Source organism: Schistocerca cancellata, chromosome 6 (assembly GCF_023864275.1).
Source record: "Schistocerca cancellata isolate TAMUIC-IGC-003103 chromosome 6, iqSchCanc2.1, whole genome shotgun sequence".
Classification (NCBI taxonomy): Eukaryota; Metazoa; Arthropoda; class Insecta; order Orthoptera; family Acrididae; genus Schistocerca; species Schistocerca cancellata.
This window is the reverse complement of record NC_064631.1, coordinates 574,527,864-574,554,878: the sequence shown is the minus strand read 5'-3', so window position 1 is coordinate 574,554,878 and position 27,015 is coordinate 574,527,864. Positions and strand designations below refer to the sequence as shown.

General features: G+C 39.1%; 1 protein-coding gene across 1 annotated transcript in view; it reads left to right on the top strand.

Annotated features, from left to right (window-relative positions):
- LOC126191247 (DNA (cytosine-5)-methyltransferase 1-like) overlaps window positions 1–27,015 on the top strand; it is a 253,242-nt gene that overhangs the window by 157,120 nt on the left and 69,107 nt on the right. Inside the window, exons 17-22 of the mRNA XM_049932057.1 lie at window positions 14,590–14,833; window positions 19,469–19,659; window positions 20,830–20,962; window positions 21,058–21,209; window positions 25,334–25,465; window positions 25,557–25,759. Of these exons, the coding sequence (XP_049788014.1) occupies window positions 14,590–14,833; window positions 19,469–19,659; window positions 20,830–20,962; window positions 21,058–21,209; window positions 25,334–25,465; window positions 25,557–25,759 (1,055 nt within the window). The remainder of the gene's footprint in view (window positions 1–14,589; window positions 14,834–19,468; window positions 19,660–20,829; window positions 20,963–21,057; window positions 21,210–25,333; window positions 25,466–25,556; window positions 25,760–27,015) is intronic.

Genomic DNA, 27,015 nt, shown 5'->3' with positions numbered 1-27,015 from the left:
TTCTGTAAAATTTGGAACATAGGAGACGAGGTACTGGCAGAAGTAAAGCTGTGAGGATGGGGCGTGACTCATGCTTGGGTAGCTCATATGGTAGAGCACTTCCCCGCGAAAGGCAAAGTTCCCAAGTTAGAGTCTCGGCCCAGCACACAGTTTTAATCTGCCAAAAAAGTTTCAATCCTTTAGCTGATACATGACATGAAGGCCTTCTTGTTGGCACATGATTGGGTAAGTATAAACTTAATACATTTCAAAATTATGCTTTAATGTAGCAGTGGGTACAGAAACAATAACAGTTAATTCACCTCTAGTCATTAAAGAGTGTATTGTAGTTAACTTGTACTAAGCATATAAATTATAAGAATTAACATAGTAAGTTATACTAGATGTTGCATGTAACTTACTTTCCGTTAATAGGAATATCTGTAAGAATTGGTCTGAATCTAAGAGCAAAATTCTTAAGCAATCGTTTGAACTATTTTGTAAAGCTGTTCCCTAAATTAAGAGTGTCAATTATAGGATTTGACGGACTGTCAGTAATTCTTAAAAGCAGGGAATCTAAATTTAAGTGAGCACTCACAAGATTTAATCCTTCGAACAGCTCTTGGATGGTTGCATTCATCTCACCACAAATCATGTTGAAATGTTTAATAAATTGCTTTACAATTTGTTCAGTAGAAACTGTGTGATTAGTAATGGTTCTTTGCATTTCCCTTAATACAATTATTTCACACGCCTGTACACCCTGGGAAAAACCCAAGAATTTTTAGAATTTTGGAAATTTTTCATTGTTTTAGTTTTTTAAAGTTTTGTCATTTTGACTGGTAAGAACTGATATTTTAACAAAGAATTTTACTTTAGAAAAGCAAAGTGCTGGGTAGTTCTGCGCTGCTGTATAAAACCTTAACCATTCAAAGGATTCATAACACTTATGGTTCCAAGAGGAAGTATACTGTCACTTAACATGAAAAAAGTGTACTTTCACCCTGGAAAAATGTGTTTTTTAAATGAGAAAGCTGGGTAAAAATCCTTTTCTTTATCCACATATACACCCTGTTTTCATTAGACAGGTTAGGTAACTGAATTTCTTCCAGACAGTTGTTCAAGGGCTAAAATCCTGTCTTTAATGTCCAGTAGATCTCGTCTTGTTAAAGTACCAAATATAGTATGAAGGGTACTGCCTCCAAAATCAAACTGGGCAAGTTTGCGCCTAATCAAGGTTTTGTATGGCAAAAGATTTAAGAAACAGGTAAACTCATTGTGATAATTTGGAAATGTGGACTCCACTTGCATTTTGGTGGTAATCCAATTGCTATACACGGCATTCCCATTTCCAAAACTGTGTTATTATCTTTGGCTAAACGAATCATATCAATTTTCTTCTTAACAGAATTGAATTGTTGAATCTCACTCAAAAGTTATTTAAGTGCAAGCTTAGAATTATTTGTTGAAACGATCATGGCTGACTGTTGTTGAAACAAAACACCTGTTGTTTGTGGTACTGCTACTACTATAGCATTAATGGAAAATATTGTCATAGTAAAAACTAGTAAACATGGATAATTAATTCTAAACACTAGAGTTAAACAATGAATGTAATACAAATGCGTCTCTGGTGGTAACCTGTGGAATAAGATTTACTTACACTTGCACACTTTATGTAACACCTGCAATCTATATTTGCACAACACATTCACATATGCACATGACTGGGAAATAAACACGTTTTAAACTCATTCACACTACACGTGTCTATGAAGATGGTAGGGGTGTCTGGGACTAGATTGATTGGTCTTTTGCGATGCCTCACTCTCGAAGTCCCAACTGTGACCTCATACTGCTCATGTCCTGGATTCAGGAACAGCTGGTCGGTCTCTCATTCCTTGGTGTCGTCTCGTGATGCTACAGGAAGTCTACCTACAAATGGCTTTACATGATTGACATGAATGATAAACAAATAAAAAGGCAGTTGGTGTATAAGAGTGACATGCAACAATATCTCTAAGATCGGTTACTGTCCTTTCCAAAACTTCTAAACAGTTTGATGTGACTCTTGTTTAATGCTATGTTGCTCAAGTATACAAGATCTATGACTGAATACTGTGACACAACTGCTTGGCGATCATGTTGTTTTGCTTGCCGCAGAGAAGGTTGGCAATTCCACTATTTCACTCCCTCCCATGTTGCCTTCAGGTTGTACACTATTCCCCTTATATGTTCATTGCTGAGTCCAGCAGTTGATTGTGTAAAGGCCAAGGATGAACCCAATCTTCTTTCATCTACAATCTCATGATGTGTGAATTTTTGCATTGTAGGTACTCAACGACATGCGGAAGACACACCGCCCAATTGTCATGCTTGCTGACATAGTGGCTAATGACCTTAATGAGTGTTCCATGAACTCTCTCAATGTGTCTGTTTTCTTTCGGGGTGTGCTGGTGTAGTTCTTAGTTACATTAGTTGTATTAGCTTACAAGTCAGTTAAAACAATTCACTCATGAAATTCGAGCCTTTGGCACTGATTGTCCTTAATGGTGATCTAAACTTCAGAATCAACTGTTTTACAAAAACATTAGCCACAGTTTCAGCACTTCGATCAGGTATTGGCATATTGAGAAGATATCAAAATGTTTTAACATGGTCAATATACAGGGTGTCCCATTTATTGTGACCAACCTAAATAACTGTTTGTCCAGATGCAAATTACAAAATGTTTCAAGCAAATGTTCTTTATTTGTCAGAGGGACATCAATCAGCATGATTGCCTTTGTTGTAGGTTTGTTTTTTACAAAGATATGAACAGCTGTACGACTTTTTTAAACGGCACCCTGTATTTTTTATTTGGTATTTCATTTCCTCTCCTAAAAACCTGTTCAAAATGTTTAACAGTGTACCATTCAGTGTACTTTGTTATACAAAAAACCAAAGCACAAAGCTCCTTTTCTGCATTGTTTAATTGTTTGTAAGCAAATGATATTGGGTGTTCACAGCCATCAATTTCTTAAGACAAAATAGCACCAACAGAGCAATTTGAAGCATCTGTTGAAAGAATGAAGTGCTTACTGAAATCAGGATAGGCTAACACTGGAGCTCTGTTTAAGGCAGATTTAAGTTCTTCCATTTCCTTCATGCATTCTGTTGACCAATTGAATGCAGTTACCTTTTTCGGTAGCTGTGTCATTGGATGTGCTATATATGCATAACTGGCTCTGAAACGCGTATAGAAATTTGCTAATTTCAAGAATGATTGTAATTCCTTTAAATTCTGTGGTTCGTGAATTTCTTGACAGCTTCAATTAATTTTGTATCAAGATGGATTCCTTCACTGGTTTAAAATGCCCAAGGAAGTTCACTTGATTTTGTACAAAGAGACATTTATCTATTGACAATGACAGATTTATGCCTTATATACACTCGAAAACTGCTTGAAGTGTCTGAGTAGACTGCTTCATGTTTAAAAAAAAATATATATATATATATATATATATATTTAAAAAGAAAGATGATGAGACTTACCCGACAAAAGCGCTGGCAGGTCGATAGACACACAAATAAACACAAACATACACACAAAACTCTAGCTTTCGCAACCAACGGTTGCCTCGTCAGGAAAGAGGGAAGGAGAAGGAAAGACAAAGGATATGGGTTTTAAGGGAGAGGGTAAGGAGTCATTCCAATCCCGGGAGCGGAAAGACTAACCCTAGGGGGAAAAAAGGACAGGTATACACTCGCACACACACACATATCCATCCATACATACAAGACACAAGCAGACATTTGTAAAGGCAAACTCTTTGCCTTTACAAATGTCTGCTTGTGTCTTGTATGTATGGATGGATATGTGTGTGTGTGCGAGTGTATACCTGTCCTTTTTTCCCCCTAGGGTTAGTCTTTCCGCTCCCGGGATTGGAATGACTCCTTACCCTCTCCCTTAAAACCCATATCCTTTGTCTTTCCTTCTCCTTCCCTCTTTCCTGACGAGGCAACCGTTGGTTGCGAAAGCTAGAGTTTTGTGTGTATGTTTGTGTTTATTTGTGTGTCTATCGACCTGCCAGCGCTTTTGTCGGGTAAGTCTCATCATCTTTCTTTTTAAATATATTTTTCCCACGTGGAATGTTTCCCTCTATTTTATATATATATATATATATATATATATATATATATATATATATATATATATATATATATATATATATATATATATATATATATATATGCTGTCGAGATATATAAGAGCTGGTATTGGTGTGAACCCTTGTAAAATGGAATCTGTCAGGCACTGAAAGGTGGCTGGCACATTGTGAAGTCCAAATGGCATAGACAGGTATTTATTCACACTTGCTGTTGTAACAAAGTATTCTCTCGATTATCTAGATTCACTGTCAGCTGATGATATCCACTTGTTAGATCACAAACCAAAAATATTTGACAACTGCCCAAGTAATCCAGGATTTCTACCAAGTTAGGCATTCAGAGCTAGGCAGTCTACGCAAAAACAGAACTGTGGTTCTCCGAAAACAGATTTCTTCTTAACAGTGCAGGATCTCTTGGTTTCATAATTCCGGCTTCCAGTTGTTTTTTATCCATTTCTTCTACCAGCGAACTTTGACTGAATGGTATTCTGTAAGGTCTCAGAGTGATAAATGCTGCATCTTCAAAACAAGCGCTAAAATCTTCTGCTCTTCAACTGTCAGATGTTCTATCTTCTGCCAAATCTTGTTCTTTACTTCATTAAAGATGTGAAACAAATACTAACAAAGAGATAGAGGGGCTGGCCAGTACTTACCTCAGCTCAGTACAGCCGATAGATACACATAAAACAGAACCGAAAATTTACGTTCCTAGCTTTCGGAACAAATGTTCCTTCATCGGGGAGGAGAGAGGGGAAAGAAAGGGAAGAAGGGAAAGGAGATTATTGGGACTAACTACATTCTGTCTCACCATTGTGGCTACACCTATGCTTTTGGCAACACAACAATGCATTTTGTCCAGTAACTCGCATTTATCTGACCACTTCGTCAATAACAGAGTTCCTTCTTTCCATCGAGGTGATTTGACTTGGATATAGATTGTTTTTTTGTACTCCCTGGGGAGTATGCTGAGGCTGATTAATCTGCACGTTGACTTGGAGGGTTCGAACTGACTTATGGGTCGGTTCAATCGATCCCAGGATGTCAGTGCTGCTGCTCCTTTAAGTATAATGTGAAGAATGATTTCCTAGGTCATAGTGTCTATAGCCTAGTCTGATCCATCTATCTGCGACAAATCTCTCTGCCCTGTTAGCAGATAAAAAAATCATACTAAAGTACACAGTCATAGTGCATTTTGTTGTTTGTAACTATTTGCACCCTCGCTGTGTATTTTTCTTGGCCTAAACGTAATTCTACATAAGCCTCTCCATGGTTATGTAACTTCCTGCCATTTGATCTGTGCACCTTTAACTGTGGCGATCTTAACTTATCCCTTTTGTCAATGTAACACCACACTTGCAAAGCATGTGCTCCTGTGTCAATTAGTAGCTTGATATATCTTCTACGATAGACAGCATCAATTACAAAGTCATTGTCGATCTGATTTTCGGTGGAACTAACAGCAACCACTGTCTTGTGCAGGGGGCCGACGATTTGGTGGCACGTACGTCCCCATACTTGTTTAATGATACGCCCAGTTACACGCATTACTCTTTCTTTCTTGTGGCAATCTCTCGATATGTGGCTCTGTATCCTCCTTGCAGCATTTATATGTTTATGACCAGGCTTGTTGCAACTGTAACATTCTGTATTTGTGTTGAATAGACGACACACTTCTTTTTGCATATCATTCAGCCGTCTTAAATGCTTCCACAAAGCCAACAGCTACTTCTACCACTTCCTGAAAGTCTTACATTGTGCCAGTCTGACTGCTTTGCTTACTTCCTCGCCATACAACCCATGGATGAATGTGTCCAAAGTTCTCTGATCGACTTTGAACAGCTGAATGTGATTCTCATCTTCTACCAGGATGTATGTTTGATTGTTACTGTTCTGAATTCTGTCGGCAAACTAATCAGTAGTTTTGTACAGTTATGAAGTTGCTCTCTGTAGAATCTGACAGCATTTTTGCATTTGAATCTCTGAACAACTGTTGCTTTGAATTCGTTGTAATCTTCTGGCTTCACACAAGTGGGCTCCACACTGATGAAATCTTGTGCGGTTCCCTGAATTCTTAGTTTACCAACTGTTAATTTATCTGGATCTGTTCACGAACTCAACAAGGCGGCTTCTTTAAATTTATGGAAGATTACTTTTACTTCTTCCTTGGGTTTACCCCTAACACTTGTACTGATGTCAATAATGAGAAATTCCTTATGGGGCCAACATTGCAAGAACTATCATTTGACAGGTCATGTGAAAGGCTGCATGTTTTTTTAATTGCTGAATCTCTTTTCTCAAATTGTTTATAATGGTTTGGAGATAGATTGTGTTACCTGGGTTAGATTCTGACATACTGATTTATGTATGCGAACAAAATCACTATTACAGCTTAGGTTTTACAAATCCATCACTGCATTTCCTTTGGTAGCCAAATTTGAGTGGACTAACATGAATTCCAGCGTTGCATGATCCTGTGTTGTCAAATGACATCCATGCTGCTGCTGCTGCTGCTGCTGCTGCTGCTGCTGCTGATGATGATGATGATGATGATGATTCTCTGTGAAGATATGCCAGAAACTTGAAAATTCTTGGAAGTTCACAGATTGTGGCACCTGCTCAGGACTGTAGGTTTTCCACAATTGATCCCAATACTGACACCACTACTGTTAGGTGGTTATGCAGTTTGTGTCACCAGCTTAGTGTCTCCCTTAGTACTCGTCAGAATTAATTGCAGGCATTGGGTCCTTGAGGTACAGAAATACGCGAACTGTGAGTTATTAACCATCACCACTTCATTTCCAGAAGGACATTTATAACAACATACTCTCTAAACTGACCCATCACAACTGTGTTTCATGATATAGCACAAATACGGATTTGTGAAGACTCCATTGTGAGCCAAAAAGACATAAATTCTGCATCCAAACCGTGCGCATTGGAAACAGTTCTTCCCGTGCAGGTGGCCAGCAGCGCACCACAGCTAGTGTGTCCGTGCAGGTGTTCTGTGCTAGCGTATACTGACACCACACGTTGTCAGCATTCCAGGATAACAGCAGCTCGCATTCATACTCTTATGTGCCGGATGCAACCAAGCGTACAATACATCCATGCTTTAAGATAAAATGCAACATTTTGACAATAACTGAAATAAAATACAAATACACATGGTTATAGTCTAGTTTTGGTCAGTGCCAGGAAGTTCACACGAAATTGCAAACTGAGTTTACACTCCTGTCACATTTTATTTTAAAAGCTGTTCATTTATTGAAACATAAATGGCATTTAAAATAAATAGCTTGCATATTAGTTTATGTAATACACATTTTGCGCACATTCATTCTTCTTGTCTCAGTCCTCATTGGTTTGACATTAGAGCATGCTCTCTGCTTTAGGTTTTGGTTTCTGTGTGTGAATTGCTGTTGAATTGATGTTCTCAGAGTTGCTAAATTAGGGTTTGTCACTTCATGGTTCTCACGACTATTTACCAAATTTAGTCTGGTGTGATCTAGATAGACTGCTTGAAGCCAAAATTCCTGTCACTGGAATAGACTCCATTTTCACTCAGTTTTGAATTAAATGACACTTTTCAGTTGGTGGGTTAAGTGATCCTATTTGAAGAAATGTATTGTTTCTGAGGCTGCTTGCTTCATCCAGGCCATTAGAACCTTATGGTTTTTAAAGTGTAGAGTGAGCTCTCTCCAGGACAGTCAAGGATGTGAGTATGTTGAGGGAATAAATAAGAATTTTTCATTAACTCAGTATTTTCTTTAGATGGCATACACATGGATGCATCTGGACAGTCAGCCATCAAGGTGGTCATGAGAAGTTGTTGCTTAGTGTCGAACAAAGTCCAGGAAATATGGAGAGTAGGAGAGTGATCACATCATTGCTAATAGAGATTAGGCATCACATCTGGTAAATATATCTTGACTTGGCATTTTGGGTTGATTTTACAAACTCTCTCCATTTCCTAAACCTTGCTAGTCCATTTCTTTCATCTCTCTTCCTTCCCCTTCAACTTTTCTGCTAGAAGCAGCCACTGGTTCCTCAACTTGCACATTTCTTTAACCTTTATGTGTTTTCTCCTACTGCTGCTCGGAGAGCAGATTTTCTTTCTGGTAAGTTATTATTTAAGCAGTCACATTGGTTACATATTTGTCACCCTCCATACTGTGTGGTTTTAATGGACTCCTTTGTGGGTTAGAGAAGAATGGTTTTAATGGACTCCTTTGTGGGTTAGAGAAGAATGCTGCCCTCCTATAGAAAGTATTAAACCAACTATTCATAAATTCTATAAAACTGGCTGAGTTCTCTGTTGTATCACTCAGAAATTCCTTAGTTGCTGTAAAAGTTCTAACAGATGCAGCAACAGAGTGGCTGAGGATCTTAACTGCCATCTTGACATTAATTTTTTTATTTATTTTTTATTGGAATGCAACTGATTGCAAATGACTGTCAGTGCGTTTTAATACCCCCCCCCTCCCAGCCATGTCAAATATCTTCAAGTTGTCTTCACATGAAACAATAGACTGTTGAGAGTAAAGTCGCTACGAAGCTGATTGTTCCGTATGCTTACGAATACATGTGGGACATCTTGAATAGTGAACACTCTCCCTCATTCACACTGAAATAAGATCTCAGCAGTAACCTGTGTAAATATTGACTATTCTTGGATTACCGGCTCCCTGATCTCATTCAATAGACTGTTCCACATTACATCTCAGTCTTTTTAATTCTGGGACTGTGCTCTTTACTGCCAGGATATTTTAAGTGTGGTTAACATTGAGCATACGAAAAACTGTGCAAACTGCATCCTCTTTTGTGTAAATGATAGGTGGGTGTGAACATATGACATTCACTCATTTTTTGTTTTTAGTAGCTCATTTGGTACCCAGGGTGCCTCTGACTTTACTGCAAAAGTTCAAAAACACTTGATAGGTAATATCTTCTTTTATGTGATGATTTTGCTTTGTAAGTGAAACAAATCCTGTCTTCAGTGTTGTCTTGCCTTCAGAGGTTAGATCTTTCACAGTGAGAAACAGTTTAGTAGCAAATTCATTATCTCAATGTTTGCAAGTGTTTGCATGATGAAATACTTGGTTAGTCGTGTTCCTTCCATTCACTGCCGTGTTAATGCTCTTGGAACAGGCAGTTAGTTATAGAAAATAATGGCAGTTTACACTACAGAATTGCTCACTTTAGTCTAGTTTACAGTGAAGCAAACAGGCATCAGCGAAAGAGAATTCTCTCAGTTGCGAACTGTGTGGTCCTGAGCACACATCCCCAGAACAAAGTACAAAAATCTTTTCGGGATTGGAAGTCAGTCTCAGTATGACCTTGTACTCCCTAATGATGGTCTGGATAAAAGAATTACTCTCGTAATACTTGTCATGCTGTCACATGACTTACATTCACAATTTCTGCTATTTCTGTGGTACTTCCACCATTAACATCCTCCCTCCCATGCCCTGCCCCTGCGAGTTTGGGGTTAGAATAGGCCGGAGGTATTCCTGCCTGGCTTAAGAAGGCTTCCTAGGGCATCAGGACTCCCGGCAACGGCAATCATGCCAGGTGGCCTTTGTTGTGGCGACCGTGGGGAGAGCCCATGATCTGAGTGGGTCGCATCATTCCGGATGACCCTCGATGAAGTGGATGAAGTAGTCCAATGCTGGTGGTCGAATGGCTCCAGCAGTCTCTAAGAGAGGTAAGGTGCTGCTGAGAGATAAGACCCCAAGTTGTTCCCTTCCACCATGGGACGAATGTAAATGCCATATAATAACCTGGATAAACTGACCTATACAGAAGCGAAAAAGAAATACGACAATCTTGACCCTGTACACAACACATCCCCATATGCTATGGCTACAGTGACATCGCTGTTTATGAAAATGGCATCCCCATTAGCTATGCTTCTTAAAGTGGGCCACCAGACAACTGCTTCGTTGATAGTGGAGGGAACTCCTTCTTCTGTTGCTCCTGTAACATCTAATTAGGGAGCAATGCCCTCAGCCATCAGGGATATTGGCCCCTACCAGTCAGCTGGAGAGGCAACAGCCTGCTCTGGCTCCTCTTGCAAGGAAGGGGTCCCTCAGGACACTGTCTTCCACATTTTCTGCTGCTATGTAGCTGGACACGAGCCAGTGAGGAGTCACAAGCTGCTGGTCAAAGGGCTTCACAATCATCCTCGGTACCTGAGACCAACTCAAAGGAGTCCTCCCAGCCAGAGAACCCAAAAGAACAGAGAGAAGATAGGAAGAAGAAAACAGTAAAGAAGAAAGAGGCCCCAGTGCCCCCTCCCCCCTCGACACACACACACACACACACACACACACACACACACACACACACACACACACACACACACACCACCACCACCGCTACTTCCCGCAAGTTCCCATTTTGAGGATGAGGTGCAGATTGTAGTGTCCCTCGAGAACCTAGATGTCACTGGAGCCTCAGAACAAATGCACACAGAGACCACAATCCCTCAGCAGATGACCCTGAGGTGTAAACTGCCTCCTTGGTCCCTTCTTGTCTTCACTGACTACAGAAAGTGTCATACTCCAGAGAAATTGCAGCGGTTTCTTACCCCACCTCACTGAGCTACGACCACTCATAAGCATTACAGTTGCTTTCTGCATTGCTGTTTAGGAAAGCTATTTTCCAGCAATGTGGACCTGCGCCCTTCATAGCTATTGGGGTTATTACAAAAATCATAATGACTGTAACAGGATGTTAGATGGAGTATGTATATATGTCCTTACCTCTGTATATAGCAAACCAGTGCCCCTTTAAACACCTTTAGAAGCTGTGGCTGTCAGGGTGAGGACAACACAGGAAATACCATCTGCAACATTTACCTTTCTCCAGATGGTGAAGTACCATAACATGTATTGACTGCACTAATTTCTCAGCTCCTCCCACCTTTTCTACTTCTGGGTAAGTTCAATGCCTATCCTTTGAACCAAGATTACTGGCTGTGGTAAAGATGTCGAGAATCTACTAACTCAACTTGACTTTTGCCCCCCACTCATTTCAGTGTGGCACATCATTAAATGATTTAACGTTTGTCAGTGAATTACCAGCGCCACCTCCTTGCCATATTCAATTGCATCTGTAACAATGTTGATTTCCTGTCACAGTGGCAAGAAAGCATCATCATTCCAGGGCAAAAACCTGGCAAGAATCTGCTTGATATGTGCTATTGTCTTGTTAGCCTCACAGACATTCTGTATAAGCTGCTCAAACTTATGGTAAGTTGGAGGTTGTGTTGGCTCCTTGAGTCTCAGACCTTCTTACTCCATCCTAGAGCAGTTTTTGCCAAGGTCACTCCACCACTGACAACTTGGTATACCTCAAGTCTGCTGTTGAATGGCTTTTTCCTGCTGTCATCACCTTATTGTCATCTTTTTTGACCTGACAAAAGCCTATGACACCACTTGGCGACACCACATCCTCGCTACAATGCACGAGTGGGGTCTCTGGGGCCTCTTCCCAATTCTGATAGAGAACTTTTTGTTGCTCCGCACCTTTGTAGTTAAAGTCAGTGCTTCACACAGGTCCCCCCGTCTCCAAGAGAATGGTGTCCCGCAGGGCTCCGTAATGAGCATCCCACTTTTTTTAGTAGCCATTAATGGTCTCACCCTTCTTATATGCTGATTACTTTTGTATTTCCTTTTGCCCTGTACCATTGGTGTCACTGAACATTAACTGCAGGGAGCCGTATGAAAGGTGCAGGCATGGAACCTCACTCATGGCTTTGTTTTCAGCCACCAAAACCTGTGTAATGCAGTTCCGTCACCGTCCTACTGTTCACCTGCATCCACAACTTTATCTCGATGAACATCTCCTTAATGTAGTGGAATCTTATTGCTTTTTAGGACTGGTTTTCAATGCCTGATTAACTTGGCTTCCCCAGCTTCGTCAGCGTAAGCAAAAGTGCTGGCAGCACCTTAACATTCTTTGATGCCCGAGTCAGACCGACTCGGGTGCAGATCGTCCTATGCTGTTGCAGCTGTACAAAGCTATTGGACAGTCCTGTCTTGACCAAGGGAGCCTGGCGTATGGTTCGGCATTGCCCTCAGTACTGCAGACACTGGACCCTGCAAACCACTGTGGAGTTAGAATTGCTATGAGAGCTTTCTGAACAAACCCTGTGAACAGCCTACTCATGGAAGCTGTGGGTTGTCTGTTGTGGATCATGCAGCAACAACTGTTTGAAAATTATACCAATCACATTTGCAGCTTTCCTAAACATCCAAATTACCATCTCCTTTTCACTAACACAGTGATCTGTCTCCCGCAGGGCTGTCCAGATCTAGGATTACAATTGCAGTCTGTCTACGGTCCCTTCTCACTGAACTTTAGTCTTTCCCTCTACCATCTGTCCTCCAGTTCCACTCTCGTACACCTTCATGGTGTATACCTCGACCACAGCTTCGTCTAGACTTCTCACAGGTGCCAAAGACTCAGTTCACCCTAGGATCCTCCTGTCACTTGTTTCTTTCTATTCTTGACATGTACTAGGGTTGAGAGGTAGTTTACATGGATGGCTCGATGGTTGATGGTCACATTGGGTTGGCTTTTGCTCATGCAGCACGAACTGAACTCTGCTCCTCGGCAGATGGCTGCAGTGTTTTCACTGCAGAGATGGTAGCCATCTCTCGCACTCTTGAGCATATCTGTTCCTGCACCAGGGAGTCCTTCATCATTTGTAACGACTGCTTGAGAGCCTTTAAAGTTTTCAACAAGTGCTATCGTAACCATCCTTTGGTAATGGCCATCTAAGAGTCTGTTTATGTCTGTGGACAGTCAGTGGTCTTCTTACGGACCCTCGGACACGTCGGAATCCCAGGAAATGAAATTGGCGACAGGCTAGCCAAAGAGGCTACTCGAAAATAGAGTCTGGAGATCAGCATACAAGAATCTGATCTTTGATTGGTGTTACTCTGCAAGATTTTTTGGCTCTGGATTTCAGAATGGTGCACCGGGCTCTGAAATACAGAATGGTGCTCCTTTACTGTGCTGAATAAGTTGTGTGTGGAGCATCTCTTTGCGAGCCTCTCACAAGGACACCATTGCCCTTGGCTGTCTCTGCATAGGCCATACTTGGCTGATTCATGATCAGCTGTTACATCGTGACGACCCACCTCAGTGTTGCTATGGTTCACGATTGACAGTGGTCCACATCTGCTGGAGTGTCTAAATTTAGCCGCACTGAGGTGGACTTTAAACCTTCCTGATGCACTACTTATAGTGTTGGCTGACAATGCCTCAACAGCTGATCATGCCTCAACAGCTGATCAAGTTAAAGTTTTATTTGAGAGGGGGTAGGGTTTATTACTCAATCTAAGGGTCGGCACCCAACCTTCTCTCCCAGGCGTTCACCCTAATTTCATTTTAGCTCTTCCTCACCCTCTCTGGTGCTGTCTGTTCGACTTGGTGTTTGTCTTTTCACCATCTATGTTTCTCTTGCCTTGTGTTTTTTAGGTTGGAGATTTTACAGTGTTGCAAAGTGGCTGGCTCATCCTTTTTTATTTAATTGGGGAAGTATATTGTCACATAATGTGGAGAAAAATGTACTTTCAATGGGCAAAAAGTATATTTTTGCCTGGGGAAAAAAGTGTATTTTCTTTACTGAGAGATTTGGGAAAAGTCTGGGAAATTCTTTGCTTATGTTCGTATGCACCCTTTAGTACCATGGCAACTCGGATAAACATATGAAGACTTAGACCTAACTCTTCCAAAAACAAACATTTAAAAAGAAAAATGCCTGTAGATCCAAGGTGTCAAACTTGAAAGAAAAGGACCAAAACAATGCATACAGGTTATTACAGAGAAGTGATTCCACGGAGTTTTCCTACGTATAAGTTAATACTCTGTATAGGATATCATACACAAATCAGCAGCAGCTTTATGAACTAATTTCATTCTGTTTAATTATTATTAATGTTATAATAAAATTAGTTGTACTTATGCTTGCTAATTTATAGACACTAAGGGTACATAATTTTTTGCACCTCTAATGCGTTTGCAAAATTCTCTATCCTCTCACGTACCCCCAACATTCTCCTCCTGACTGTTGCCCCCACCCTATCCTTGCCCTCTTCGCATCCTCTGCTCACCCTTTGCACAGACCTGTCCGTGCTCCCCTTCCTTCCACCCATCATTTCCTGCCCCTGTCCTTGGTGTTTTCCCATCCTACACTTGTCCTGCCACCCTTCTTCCGTCTACAAACTTCCGCCTACCCTCCACTCCTCACTACCCCTCTTCCTGGCTTCAACTGAATTCACATTCCTGACTTGCACTGCTTTTCAACCACACAAAAATTAACTCTGCATAGGCATAAAGTAGCATCTTGAGCCACTGCTATTATTTAGATAATAGATAAAGTTTCAAAAATGTGAAACTGTTCGATTACACTGGTTTCGAATAGTACAATATTCCTTTTTACCTGCAGGTTGAAGAAGATCTTTATCCAGAATTCTATCGAAAAACTTCAGATTTTGTTAAAGGATCAAATGAAGAGACACCACAGCCATTCTGCATTGGCTACATTTCATCAATATTTATTCATTCGAGTGATGTAATCTCAAGAGACGTTAAATTAAGAGTAAATAAATTTTATAGGCCTGAGAACACTATGAAAGGTCGTGAAGCTGCACAGCAGGCAGATCTTAATAAACTATACTGGAGTGATGAAGGTTAGTGTTCTATACTAATTATACAATATGTGTGATTCGTGTAACATGTGTAATTTGAGAGGACCAACTGTGTATAAGTACCTCATTCAGATGTTCTTTCTACAGCACTCTTTCTGTACAGAACAGATTATGTAAAATGTTTTCAGTTTCGAGAAATGCTGAGATTCTGTCATAGATACAAAAACATATCAACTCTGACAGTCATATATTTTATCCATAATGTACACGGAGGACACCTTAACATTAGAATTAAAATGAAGAAATTAAACCATAAGCAGGGTGTATTAGGTCCCGGGAAAAACCTGGGAATTTTTTCTCTCCAGGAGAAACCTGGGAAAAACCCAGGAACTTTCAGAATTCCAGGAAGTTTTCATAGTTTTAGTTTCTAACTAAATTTTTGTAATATTTACTGGTAAGAATTGATACCCTAACAAAGAATTTCACTTTAGCCCACCACTGCAGAATAATACTGCAGCAATGAAACGTGAACAAGAGAAAAACACGATTATAAAATTTTAGTTGCAGAGAAAATATGCCATTTACAACAACAAAACACAGAGCACACACAAGTGTCCACCGATAGCAAAATGTGCCAAAGGCTTTAGGATGAAGATTATGCAGTACTTCGTAACATCAAACTGATTTCAATGAACATGGGGTAATAATTGTTTAAATTAGGTTCATTGTCAAAGGGCTCATGTGCAGAGCTTAAATTGTGTATGACTAGCATCATCTCCCTCGTCTCGCTACTTGAAGTGTGGCTGTTAGATATATAAGGAGCCAGATGCTATCCGGAACAATTTTTCTGGGATGCCCAAGCTACCAGATTCACAAATGCGCAGAGCATTTGGAGTTGTAGTGGGGAGTAGTCTCCATGTGACTTGCATTTACGTTTCATGATTTTGTTATTCTCTCTTCATTTACAGCTCTCACATCAAATGAAAACAAAATGGATTTCTGTGGTTATGAGCTATCAGACGAGTTAAAATACATGCAAGTAATTATGGAAGACTAAAAAATATATTATTAGTTTCATTTGCCTGATTTTATTATGTTTTCACGCAATTGGCAATCGAGCATTAATCACTTTGCAGAACAATGAAGTTGTTTTTGTTGGTTTGCTGAAGAAATTTGGTTTTTATTAATCTCTTCCACATAGGCAGTCAATTTATTTGAAATGAAGTGTTTCATCCCACTCTATTAGTTAGTTTCAACTGTTCACTGAATTTCATGTGCACATTTCCATCTTCCGGCACATAGGGCATTTTGCCGTAAAAAAGGAACGAAGCATACGATAATACAGTAACAGTATGCCAAGAAAATTGGCTTCCCGAAGACGACACTGAAAGCCTTAGCAGAATTTGACATATTGACATTCTGTGAAACACAATTGTTTGATCACAAGACATGTTTCAACATTTGTCTGGTACCTCTTACAGGCTTGATAGTATTTCTTAATCTGTGTTGTTTACATCTTAAAATTACAGAACAACATTCTTCAGTAAATTATAGACTGGCAGCACACCATGTTTTATCATTGTAACTCTATATGAGGGTTGATATTTACTTCTGGAGCAGAATATAAACTGCCAATTATATAGTTCCTTGGTTTCACAAGTAACCTTGTTAATTTCTACACAGTTTGAAAAAGTTGTGAAGGGCTTATTGTTCGTATTGCTAGTGTGTACAAATAACTGTTTTTTTGCAAGAAATTTTTATTCCTTATTACTAGCTTTTTTCTGTGCTGTCTAGATGTAAACTTGATTGGAAACGTTACATAACAGTATTGCAGAGTAAGAGTAAGGACTGCTTTCTAATTTTGCATTCCTTATCTGGATAGGATATGATAAAACAATTGCCCTAATTCTAAGTAGGATAGCTCCATATGTCTCCTCCAAACAACATGCCACACTGCTGCACATGCTCACAGCACTTGGAGGAGCAGTCCTGTAGAAAAATTTTGGCCACAGGAGACCAGATGTTTACATAGTCATTTAAAATTTTACTGGCACATTTGTGTTTAATATATCTTAAAGGGTAACACACGCAAAAAAGACATACTATATGTGAAAGCTTAGCTTTTCTTGTAACTATACTTTTTTTTTTTTTTTTTTTAATATAAAAACCATGAAGTATTCCTATTTGTGTGTTTGTACTACTTAACAGTGATATAACTATTGGCTGACTACATTACTTGTCCCATGCTCTGAATATTTGCTATCATTTTCCAGCAGGATAATGTGATGTGAGCTGTGATTGGCTGACAAAAGCACATCGCAGTCTAGATTTCAGACATACAATGCTTCGGAAATTAACATGCTGTGTTTGCTGAAATTCATATTTATACTTTCGCAATATGAAAATATGCAACATACATGTTGCTGCTCATCAAACATCTTTCCAAAAGGGTTGCTTATTTATTCCATTTCTTTTTCTAAATTGCCAGAAATTTCACACCAGTGTATAAATCCTTTACCATTCAAAGGGTTGATAAGTTGTATGGTTCAGAGGGAATGTTTTTTTTATTTATTTATTTCATTTGACCTTCAGCAGTATATCACTACTTAGCCAATAGGGTGAATGTGTCACCTAACATAGAGAAAGTGTAATTTTCCTCCAAGAAAACATGTATTTTTAATCATGAAATTTGAGAAAAATTGGGAAATTTTTTGTCCTTGTCCACAGATACACACTGATAACCAGCCATTATTTTACATTGTAGAACATGGTATCGCTGATGTTAACTTTGTTAACTAAGATAGACAATGTGTCCATTGCTGGTGGGCACAAGTAAATAGCTCAGGTATGGGGAACAAACAAAAGTTTATAGATTATAATTTTCAAAAGAAAAACCTCCACAATGAAACAAAAGAAAGCATTGTTCGTCAGCAAGTGAAACTAAATGGTGCTTTGTAAATAACAAAGCCACTTGGACATCTAGAATCACAGAGTATACATGAGTTTCACGTACGCTTCAGTGAGCACAATCGTAAGAGCTTCATGTTAAAAACAGTGAATCAAGTTTTTGGAGTCACACGCTCTTTAATGAGCAGAGTCTTGAAGTCCCAATAACTTTAGATTAAAGCAGAAAAGTAAGTTCCTCACTTCAGGTTTAAAACCAGAGTCCAAATCCAAGCTCCAGTCAAGAAGAAAAACACGTGACTCTTTTAGTGTAATTCACTGAATAAGTATTGAGAGCCAACAGTTGTGAAATGCCAAAGTCTACTCAAGATAGAAACTTCCAGTCTGACACTATCTTGCAGCTAGAAAAACAATAGTACAGATACACCAAGTCTCAATGAGAATATAATTGATCAGTTATGGTCCTGCTGAGGAGACAGTGTGCTGTCCAGAAGACAAGGGCCCAGTCTGTGCTGCAGCCTAATGGAGATGTTCACAGTGCTGTCTGGGGTGCAACTGCTCTCCAGAGCTTCTGCAGTGGCCTAAATAGCTGCCTTGGGACTGATACATATTGGCCTATTTCTGCACATGACATGGTGAATGCATGAAGAAGTGCTGTTTGACAACAACCTTTACCATCGGCGTGTATGCTGCGTGGTGACCTGGTCAGAGTGCTGTTGATGCCATCTGCTGGTCTGGCTGTGTAGTTTCGGGGTTGTGAAGTTTTGTGCCATATGCACTGTAGTGGCTGAGCCCACTGCAACCATGTGACGAATAAGTTGTGTATGTTGCTGTCAGCACTTGACGACTGCCCAGAGAGGCGTTATTCCTTGCAACACATTATCTGCTCCCAAAGTTATCCTGGCCATGATCTGTGGTAACGTACTGTCCCAGCACTCTCCATCCAACAGTTTATTCTCCCTCTGTCCTATAACCTCTTCCCAATTCATATCCTTCACCCTTACTGTGTGCCGCTCACTACCAATGCACACACTGGTCCCTCACCTCGCTGCGGATTGCTGCTTTCATCCAATGTGACAGTTGCATTCTGGCCAGAGCAGCTGGAGATAGTGGTCATGTATGAGTGAGGTGTGCTTGCTTATTTGAATGTGTATGCCTTATTCTTCTCTGAAGTAGGATTTAATCTTTTGCATGTTGCCCATGTTTGTCTTGATTAATTGTTAAGCAGGACATTTTAATGGATCTCAGAGTAGTTAGTTGTTATATTTTAGTTCTGTGCCCCTACACCCCACACCCCAACCCTTCTGCATTTTTAGGTTTTGCTTGTAGAACAGCATATATGTATAGTATGTATAGCCTCACGTTTTTCACCTCACACATGCACATGTTCACCTGGCAATAGAAAATAAAACAACAGGATCAGTGGATCATTCAAAGTGGTGTGAACAATAATCTTGCTTAAAAACAAACACACACACACACACACACACACACACACACACACACACACACACACACACACACACCCTTACATCCATCATAGTTCTGCATATTACAGTAAGTATAAAAGCATACAAATAATGAAACTGAAACTAAAATTAAAATGTAAGAGTAATTCCAACATAAGCAATTACAATAACTATATATCTGTATTTCCCTTATGACAATAGCTACATAAAAGAAAAATAAGGTGTTTAGTGAAACTGGTATTACATTTCAGGGGGAAAAAAATATATATATATTGATGCTTCTAATTTTTTTTGTCTTCCACAGAATGTGTTGTGTCATTTGATAACGTTGTTGGGAAGTGCTATGTGGTGTACAGTGAAAATCTGGATGTCACAGTAACACAGTGGACTGATGAAGGCCCAGATAGATTTTATTTTTCGGAGGCATATAATTCAACAGATTGCACATTTGATGAGCCTTGCCACAAAGCATCATTGATCGGTAGCCAGGGAAAGGTAACTAAACCATTCATTTTAAAATGTTTTCTTAATTTAGAACAGGAAGTCTGTTCAAAGTTCACAGCCAGGTAGTTACTACAAAGAGAATGTGTAGGAATAACAGAGTGAATAAATCCAGATATTTGTACTAAAGTAAACCACACTTAGTGTGGCCACAGGCATACAAGAGATTGCTGAAAAGTAATGCCTCTGAATTTTTTTATTTGAGAACTCTTAAAGCTTTTCAAATAAAGCAAACATTATTAACATCCTACATCCTTATCCTCCTTGTTTACATATGCAGCCCTCTGCTTGCTAAATGGCTCTGAATTGTGGAATGTAACATGGCAGTGTAACTATTTCAGTGCGTGAGAAACTGCGAGCTGTAATTGAGTTTTGAATTTGAAGAGTTTGCTCATGCATGGAGCACCCTCTCCTTCATTATCAGTTTACCAGGCCACCCTCGAATGCTGCTACACCTGCAGCAATCAAACATGTTGGCTTGACGGTCATTGATCATCCTCCATACAGTCCCAACTTGACTCCATCCGATTTCCATCTGTTTTCAAAACTTAAAGAACACATTCGAGGACTTCAATTGATAGTGGTGGGAGCAGAGTTGAGGTTGTGGCTCCATCAACAAAAGACAAACATTGTACAGTGACAAAATCAACAAACTCGTCGCTTATTGGGAGGAATGTTAGTCATCACGGTTACTACATAGAGAAATAAATCTGTAGACATGAAGAATAAATGTGTAGAATGTTAATAAAGTTAGTTTTATTTAAAATGCATTAAGAGTTTTTGCATAAAACATTTGGAGGCATTACTTTTCAGCACACCCTTTTAGAATTAATTGTTTTCCAGTGAGTTGATATATTTGCGCATTAGTGTTCAGAATTTAATTATCAATTGTACGTTTCCTCCTTAAACAGTACTCACAAACACATCAGTATTTCTGCTTATTTGCTCTTTAACTGACCAGTAAATTTTAAAACTGATGGCTTGGCTAAGTGTTGTTAGTAATTTTTAATTTAGTTATTTGTAATTAATGGTTACTTTATCAGTGCAGGCACATGTATTTCTGCTATGAAATGAAATAATATTTGTTAAAAAGCAATTGTGTTTTTATACAAAATTTGCTTCAGAAAATTGAAATTAAAGTTTGTGTTATTTTTCGTTTTTCAGGGGAAGGGGAAGGGAAAAGGAAAGGGAAAAGGCAAATCTTCTGATGAAACAAAAAAAGTTGAAAATAAATATAAAGACTGGCCAAAACTATCAAATAAGTTGAAATCATTAGATGTGTTCGCTGGATGTGGAGGTATGTTATTGTCTTAAGACTAGTTCTCTCTCTCTCTCTCTCTCTCTCTCTCTCTCTCTCTTGAAAGTGATTGATTGGAACAAAATTCTTTGCAGGTCTTTCAGAAGGCCTGCATCAGTCAGGTGTCGTCGAATGTTGTTGGGCCATAGAGAAAGAAGATGTTGCAGCTCATGCTTTTCGCCTTAACAATCCAAATTGCACAGTATTTTCTGAGGACTGTAATTTGTTACTTAAGCTTGTTATGAACGTGAGTAGCAAAGTTTACTATAAGAAGTTTGACTTATTAATAGATAAACAGAGTTACTTTTTGTGACAGTGCAGCAGTGACTGAAATGCTGTACACTACTTTTAATTTTTTTGTTCATTTTTATTTATTGCTAAAATTGTGTTTACATTTTCTGTTTTTGCATCAGGCATAGTTCTATTGCTATTAACCATAGCAGGGTGTATACGACCTGGGACAACCAGGAGATCCTGGAAAAACCCGGGAATTTTTTCATCTGGGAGAAAATCGGGAAAAACCCGGGAATTTTTCATTGTTTTAGTTTTCAGTTAAATTTTTGTAATTTTGACTGGTAAGAACTGATACTCTACCAAAGCATGTTACTGTATTCCTGTACTGTAGAATAATTCTTCAACAATAAAACATTAATGAGAGAAAAAAACGAAAATAACTTAAATTGCAAAAGGAAATGCGCCATATACGACAACGACACGCAGTGCTCATGCAACCGTCTGACAACAGCAAAATGTGTCACAGGTTTCATGAAGACTATGCAATGCTTCATAACAACAAATTGCCTCCGATGAGTGTGAAGTCACAACTGTTTACATTAGATTTGTTTTAGAGTTATGAGCGGGCTTGTGCGCCTGCGCAGTTGAGTCGCGTTTGAGTTGTAGATTCTCCCACTTCTGGCAACAGGAATGTGGCTGTTGTCTGTGCAAGCAGTCGCAGCAAGCAGCTAAATGTTAGGGGGAAAAGGGGGCGCCAGATTCATGTTCTGGAGGGGGGAAAAAACTGGTTTCACAAAGCACCTAGCAACCAGCGCACGTTGGTCTATCGATTATTCGTATGATTTTGAAACGCATCTCTGTTGCTTTTTGAACATTTTTGAACACATTTTAAGTTAATTTCTGGATGAATCATAAGTTGATTTTTGTATGCTTGCTTAGTGTATGTGATGTCTGTCAGGGGAATTCTCGTCGTACCTAGAAATAAACTTTCCTGCAGACAAAAGAGGACGGGGCTATGCGAGCTGAGCGGAATAAAACCGAAGGGATGAACGCCAATCGCTCTCTGTGTGGTTGATTGGGTTTGCAAATGTTCAGCGTTGTTACAATTGCTACCAAAATCCATAGATTTAGACTACCAGAGTGGAAATAAACGACTAACAGGAATAACAGGTGAGAAAGATTACGTATTATCTTCTCGGTGTATCAAAGAAAATGAAATTTTGACAATTTTTGGCAAGATCGCTACACTAGTAAGGACCAGTTGTACAGTCCCCGGTTAGCAGCCCGCTTAAGTTGTATTCTGGAAGTAACGTGGAAAACGTGTTGTATGAATCTGTAACAACCCCTAACCAGACAATATTCGCGGGATAAGTAAACCTGTGATTCTGGCAGTGTTTGTGAAGTTAACCGGCGAACAAATTTTGACAATGGCAAGAATAGCTACAGAATTCTTGATGACAAGATTGTTTGTTAGAACAAGGAAGGAGAAGAAACGGGGACATCACACAAATTATGAAAGAATAAGACGATTCCAAATTTATATAAAAATTTTGTAATACTACTTTTCGATCTCGTGCTTGAGAAACTGGTGCCTATGAATGAAATGTGAAACATTTTCCAACATAAAGCTTTTTGCTTGTCGTAGGCCTTATAGGAATTTGATATTGGTACTTAGTGAGTTATATTCAGTTGTGTTATAAAAATGACTATTTGTGCCTAAACAGTCTCGTTTATTTGGTGTGTGTTACAAAATTGCTGCAATTTTAGAAAGGCCTATTTTGTTTTACCTAGCAGACAGTGACAAAATAGAGGTAATCAGATCAAGAAACCACACCAGTCTTGGGTATTATTTGTATTAACAGCTTTTTCAGTATTAGATAACGACATTTCGATTTTTCATGTAGCAAAACATTTGACGAACTTTGATGAGCTAACAGATTCTTTCGCAGAAAGGAAAGCACGCCATGTAAAGCTGTAGCAAGATTAGAGAGGAAAAAATGCTAGGAGCTAAGGACTGAAGAAATGTGTACTTCATGCTTGTCTCTTGTCTTTATTTGTTTTATGCATCCTATATTTAATTTAATGTCACACAGCAAGTTATTAGCTAATAGACAATAAAGAGTGCAAATTTTCTGCAGAGTTCTTGTTCTCCCGATTACAAATAATCCTGGCTATTAATTGTGAGAATTTTTTCTTTAGAGGGGCAGGCTGTCAAACGGGCCGACTGGGAGCAGGAGAGGCACCACAGGACATTTCAATTTCCACTGCCCTGTGTAGGTTTGATGGCATCCAGTACAAAATGTACTATGGAAGAATGCAGTATGAAGAGGCGTAGCACTGCGCTTTGGTACACTTAACACCAAATAACATGTCTTACATTTCCTCTAACACCTATGTGTTATGTTTTAGACTTTTTCAGAAAGATGTGCGCTAGAAGATGGAACGTATTTTTGAAAATTAGATTTTGTTTAGTATTGACCCGCTTCGCAAACACAGTAGATCCGGGGATGATGCGCAAAGTGGGTAGTCTCCATGTGACCCGTGTTTACGCTTAGGGATTTTGCTGTTTCCCCTTCGTTTGCTCTCACGTCAAATGAAAACAAAATGGATATCTGTGGCCAGGAGCTATAAAGTGAATTAAAATACAGTCACATAATTACGGAAGGCCAAAATATGTTATTAGTTTCAGATTTTATTTTATTTCCCCCTTTCTGACAGTCGAGCATTAATCGCCTTGCAGAACAGTGAAGCTATTTTTGTTTGTTTGCTAAAGAAATTTGACTTTCATTAATCTTTTCCACAGAGGCAGTCAATGTATTTGAAACGAAATGTTTAATTCCAGAGTACTGGCTAGTTTCAACTGTTTGCTGCATTTCAGGTGCATGTTTTCTTCTTCTAGCACGTATAGCATTATGCCAGAATAAAGAACCAAACATTATATAATACAGTACTGGTAGTCCAAGAAAATTTATGTACCGAAAACCACACTGAAAAGCTTGATATCAGGTCGAGGTCTACTTCATTGGGAATCTGGACATATAAATGTGCACTTTAAGTATACACTTTAAATGTGCACATTTTAGTATGGTTCATGAAATTCCAATGCTGTTGCAGTATCCTCTGATGTCTTGTTTCTTTTATGGCATAATGTATGATCTTTTAATGTTTTACACGTACGTACATACGGGCTTCCTACGTCATGGTAGATGCGCAAACGCGGTGTCGCCTGTTACCTGCGCTCTCTGGCAACTGCTGAAACGAACCTATTTCTAACAGGTCGCAGGAAAATATTGCGAATGGTGGTTTGAAAAGCATTAGTTTTGAAGTAAATATTCTTTTACGTAAGTTGAACTATGTGCGAGAAAATATGCCATGAATTTCTAAAATCAAAGAGCATTTGACTCATTTAAAAGCCAAGTCTTTGATAACGAGCCATTTAGAAGAATTTTGAACCCTAAAAAACAGACATTTATGTCATTATTAAAAATGTTACTGGCACATTTGTGTGATCTATCTTAAAGTGTAACTCACGCAAGAAATATCGACATTATATGCGAAAGCTTAGCTTCTCTTGCAGCGTGAGACCAATTTTATATGTGAAAGCTTTGCTTTTCTTGTATCACACTATGTATATTAATTTAAACTGTTAACTTTCCCTGTTTGTGTGTTCGTGCTACTTAACAGTGATGTTGCTGTTTGCTGACTACATCACGTGTCCTGTGCTGTGAATATCTGCTGTCATCGGCTGGCGAGATCACGTGTCATGAGCCATGACTGGCTTACAAAAGTGCATCGCAATCTCGATTTCAGTGATTCAGAAAGTAACATGCTGTGTTTGGTGGAATCCCAATGTATACTCTAGTAATACGAAAATATGCAGCATACATGTTGCTGCACATCAAAGATATTTCCAAAAAGTGTCTTTTTCCCTGAGTTTAGTTTTCTAAAGTACCAGGAAATTCTACGCCCGTGTATAAAACCATAACCATTCAAAGGTTTTTCCTTGTCCACGTATACACCCAGCATAGGTAACTTGAAACATATTATACCCATCAACAAATAAGAGTATGAAACTAAATTCTTGCTTCAGTATGTTTTTAGTATAATGTCAGTTCAGTGTAATATTGAATTTTGCAGGGTCAACACACAAATGACAAAAACCAACGTCTGCCACAAAAGGGGGAAGTTGATTTGCTCTGTGGGGGACCGCCATGCCAGGGTTTTAGTGGAATGAATAGGTTCAATTCACGGCAGTACTCACTGTTTAAGGTATATGAAAATTAGTATTCAAAATTACCTTTTAATTGTTTGATTCTATAAATAAAAAATTTACTAATGAAGAAAATTCTTCTTTTTTCAGAATTCACTAATTGTTTCATATTTATCGTACTGCGACTATTACCGCCCTAGATACTTCATTCTTGAAAATGTTCGAAATTTTGTCTCATTCAAGCGAAGCATGGTTTTGAAACTAACACTTAGATGTCTACAGAAAATGGGTTATCAGTGCACTTTTGGAATACTCCAGGCAGGCAATTACGGAGTACCACAGACAAGACGAAGGTAACTTCTCTCTCTCTCTCTCTCTCTCTCTCTCTCTCTCTCATTTTGGCAGGAGGTGGGAGATGTCTTTATTGAGTTCATTTATTGTAATTTATAAACTTTCATGGAAACTTACTTTATACATTAGCTTATTATCCATTTGTTGAAGATAGAATTAACAGAATAGCTAGATAGAATTAACAGAATAGCTAGAGAAACAGCTTGTTAGAGAGAGGAAAAAGGACATTCATATTACATTTGTAATAAAAGTAATTTGTAGCTTAAGTATTGTTACTTACACAACACTGTGTGTGTGTGTGTGTGTGTGTGTGTGTGTGTGTGTGTGTGTGTGTGTGTGTGTGTGTGTGTGCAGCATTAGCATTATGTAGGGTACACACATCCTCTGGGCATGTGTGGGATTCTTGAGCAGCAGAATGATCAGTTACCTGTCTGTTAAATTAGGATTATATGTATTGTGGTGAAACATGATAATGGGGGTATTTATAGTGTTAACCCTCTTTTCTTGTAATTAATATGTAATAAAACTGGTGCGCAGCCCCTCAAATATGAAAAGTTACCAAGTATATTGTTGCACTACTGCTCACCACTAACACCAATAATTTTTGGAAATGGTTCTGCTTGTTGAATTTCTTGCAAACTTGTGGAGAGAGCCACATTTGAGTCCCATTCTCAGTTCAAGAAAGGGTCAGTAGCTATTGAGCATCATTTTGATAAACTGACGAGGAAATGCATTTGAAACTTCCCCATCATCGGACAGCTCCATAAATGTGGGCTTTTGTCAGCAGTATCAATCTGACGTTGGTTCTTCCACTCTCTTGTACAGTATAACCGCAGTTTTACATTCCTGGAATTGATGTTTTCCCACTGTTTAAGACGACCCCCCCCCCCCCCCTCCCACACACACACACACACACACACACACACACACACACACACACACACACACTTCTGTCATATTTCGTATGTCCACAATGTTAATTCACACCCGATTTCGTGTAAACATATTTATTATTTTCCTGCAAGTTACACTTAATGAAACTGACATAAAATGACACTGGTATCATATTGGCTATTAAGTAGGGTTTGCAAACATTACGTGGTTAAGTTTGTTGACACTCAGCAGATTTGAACCGGTAAACAAGTAAGATGTTGAACAATCTGTGCTGTATCTCTTGGCATTGCCAAGCTCTACTCGGGGTGGTGGCTGATGGGAGTAACTAGATTTGTGCAAATAAAGATATTATGACCAATCACAA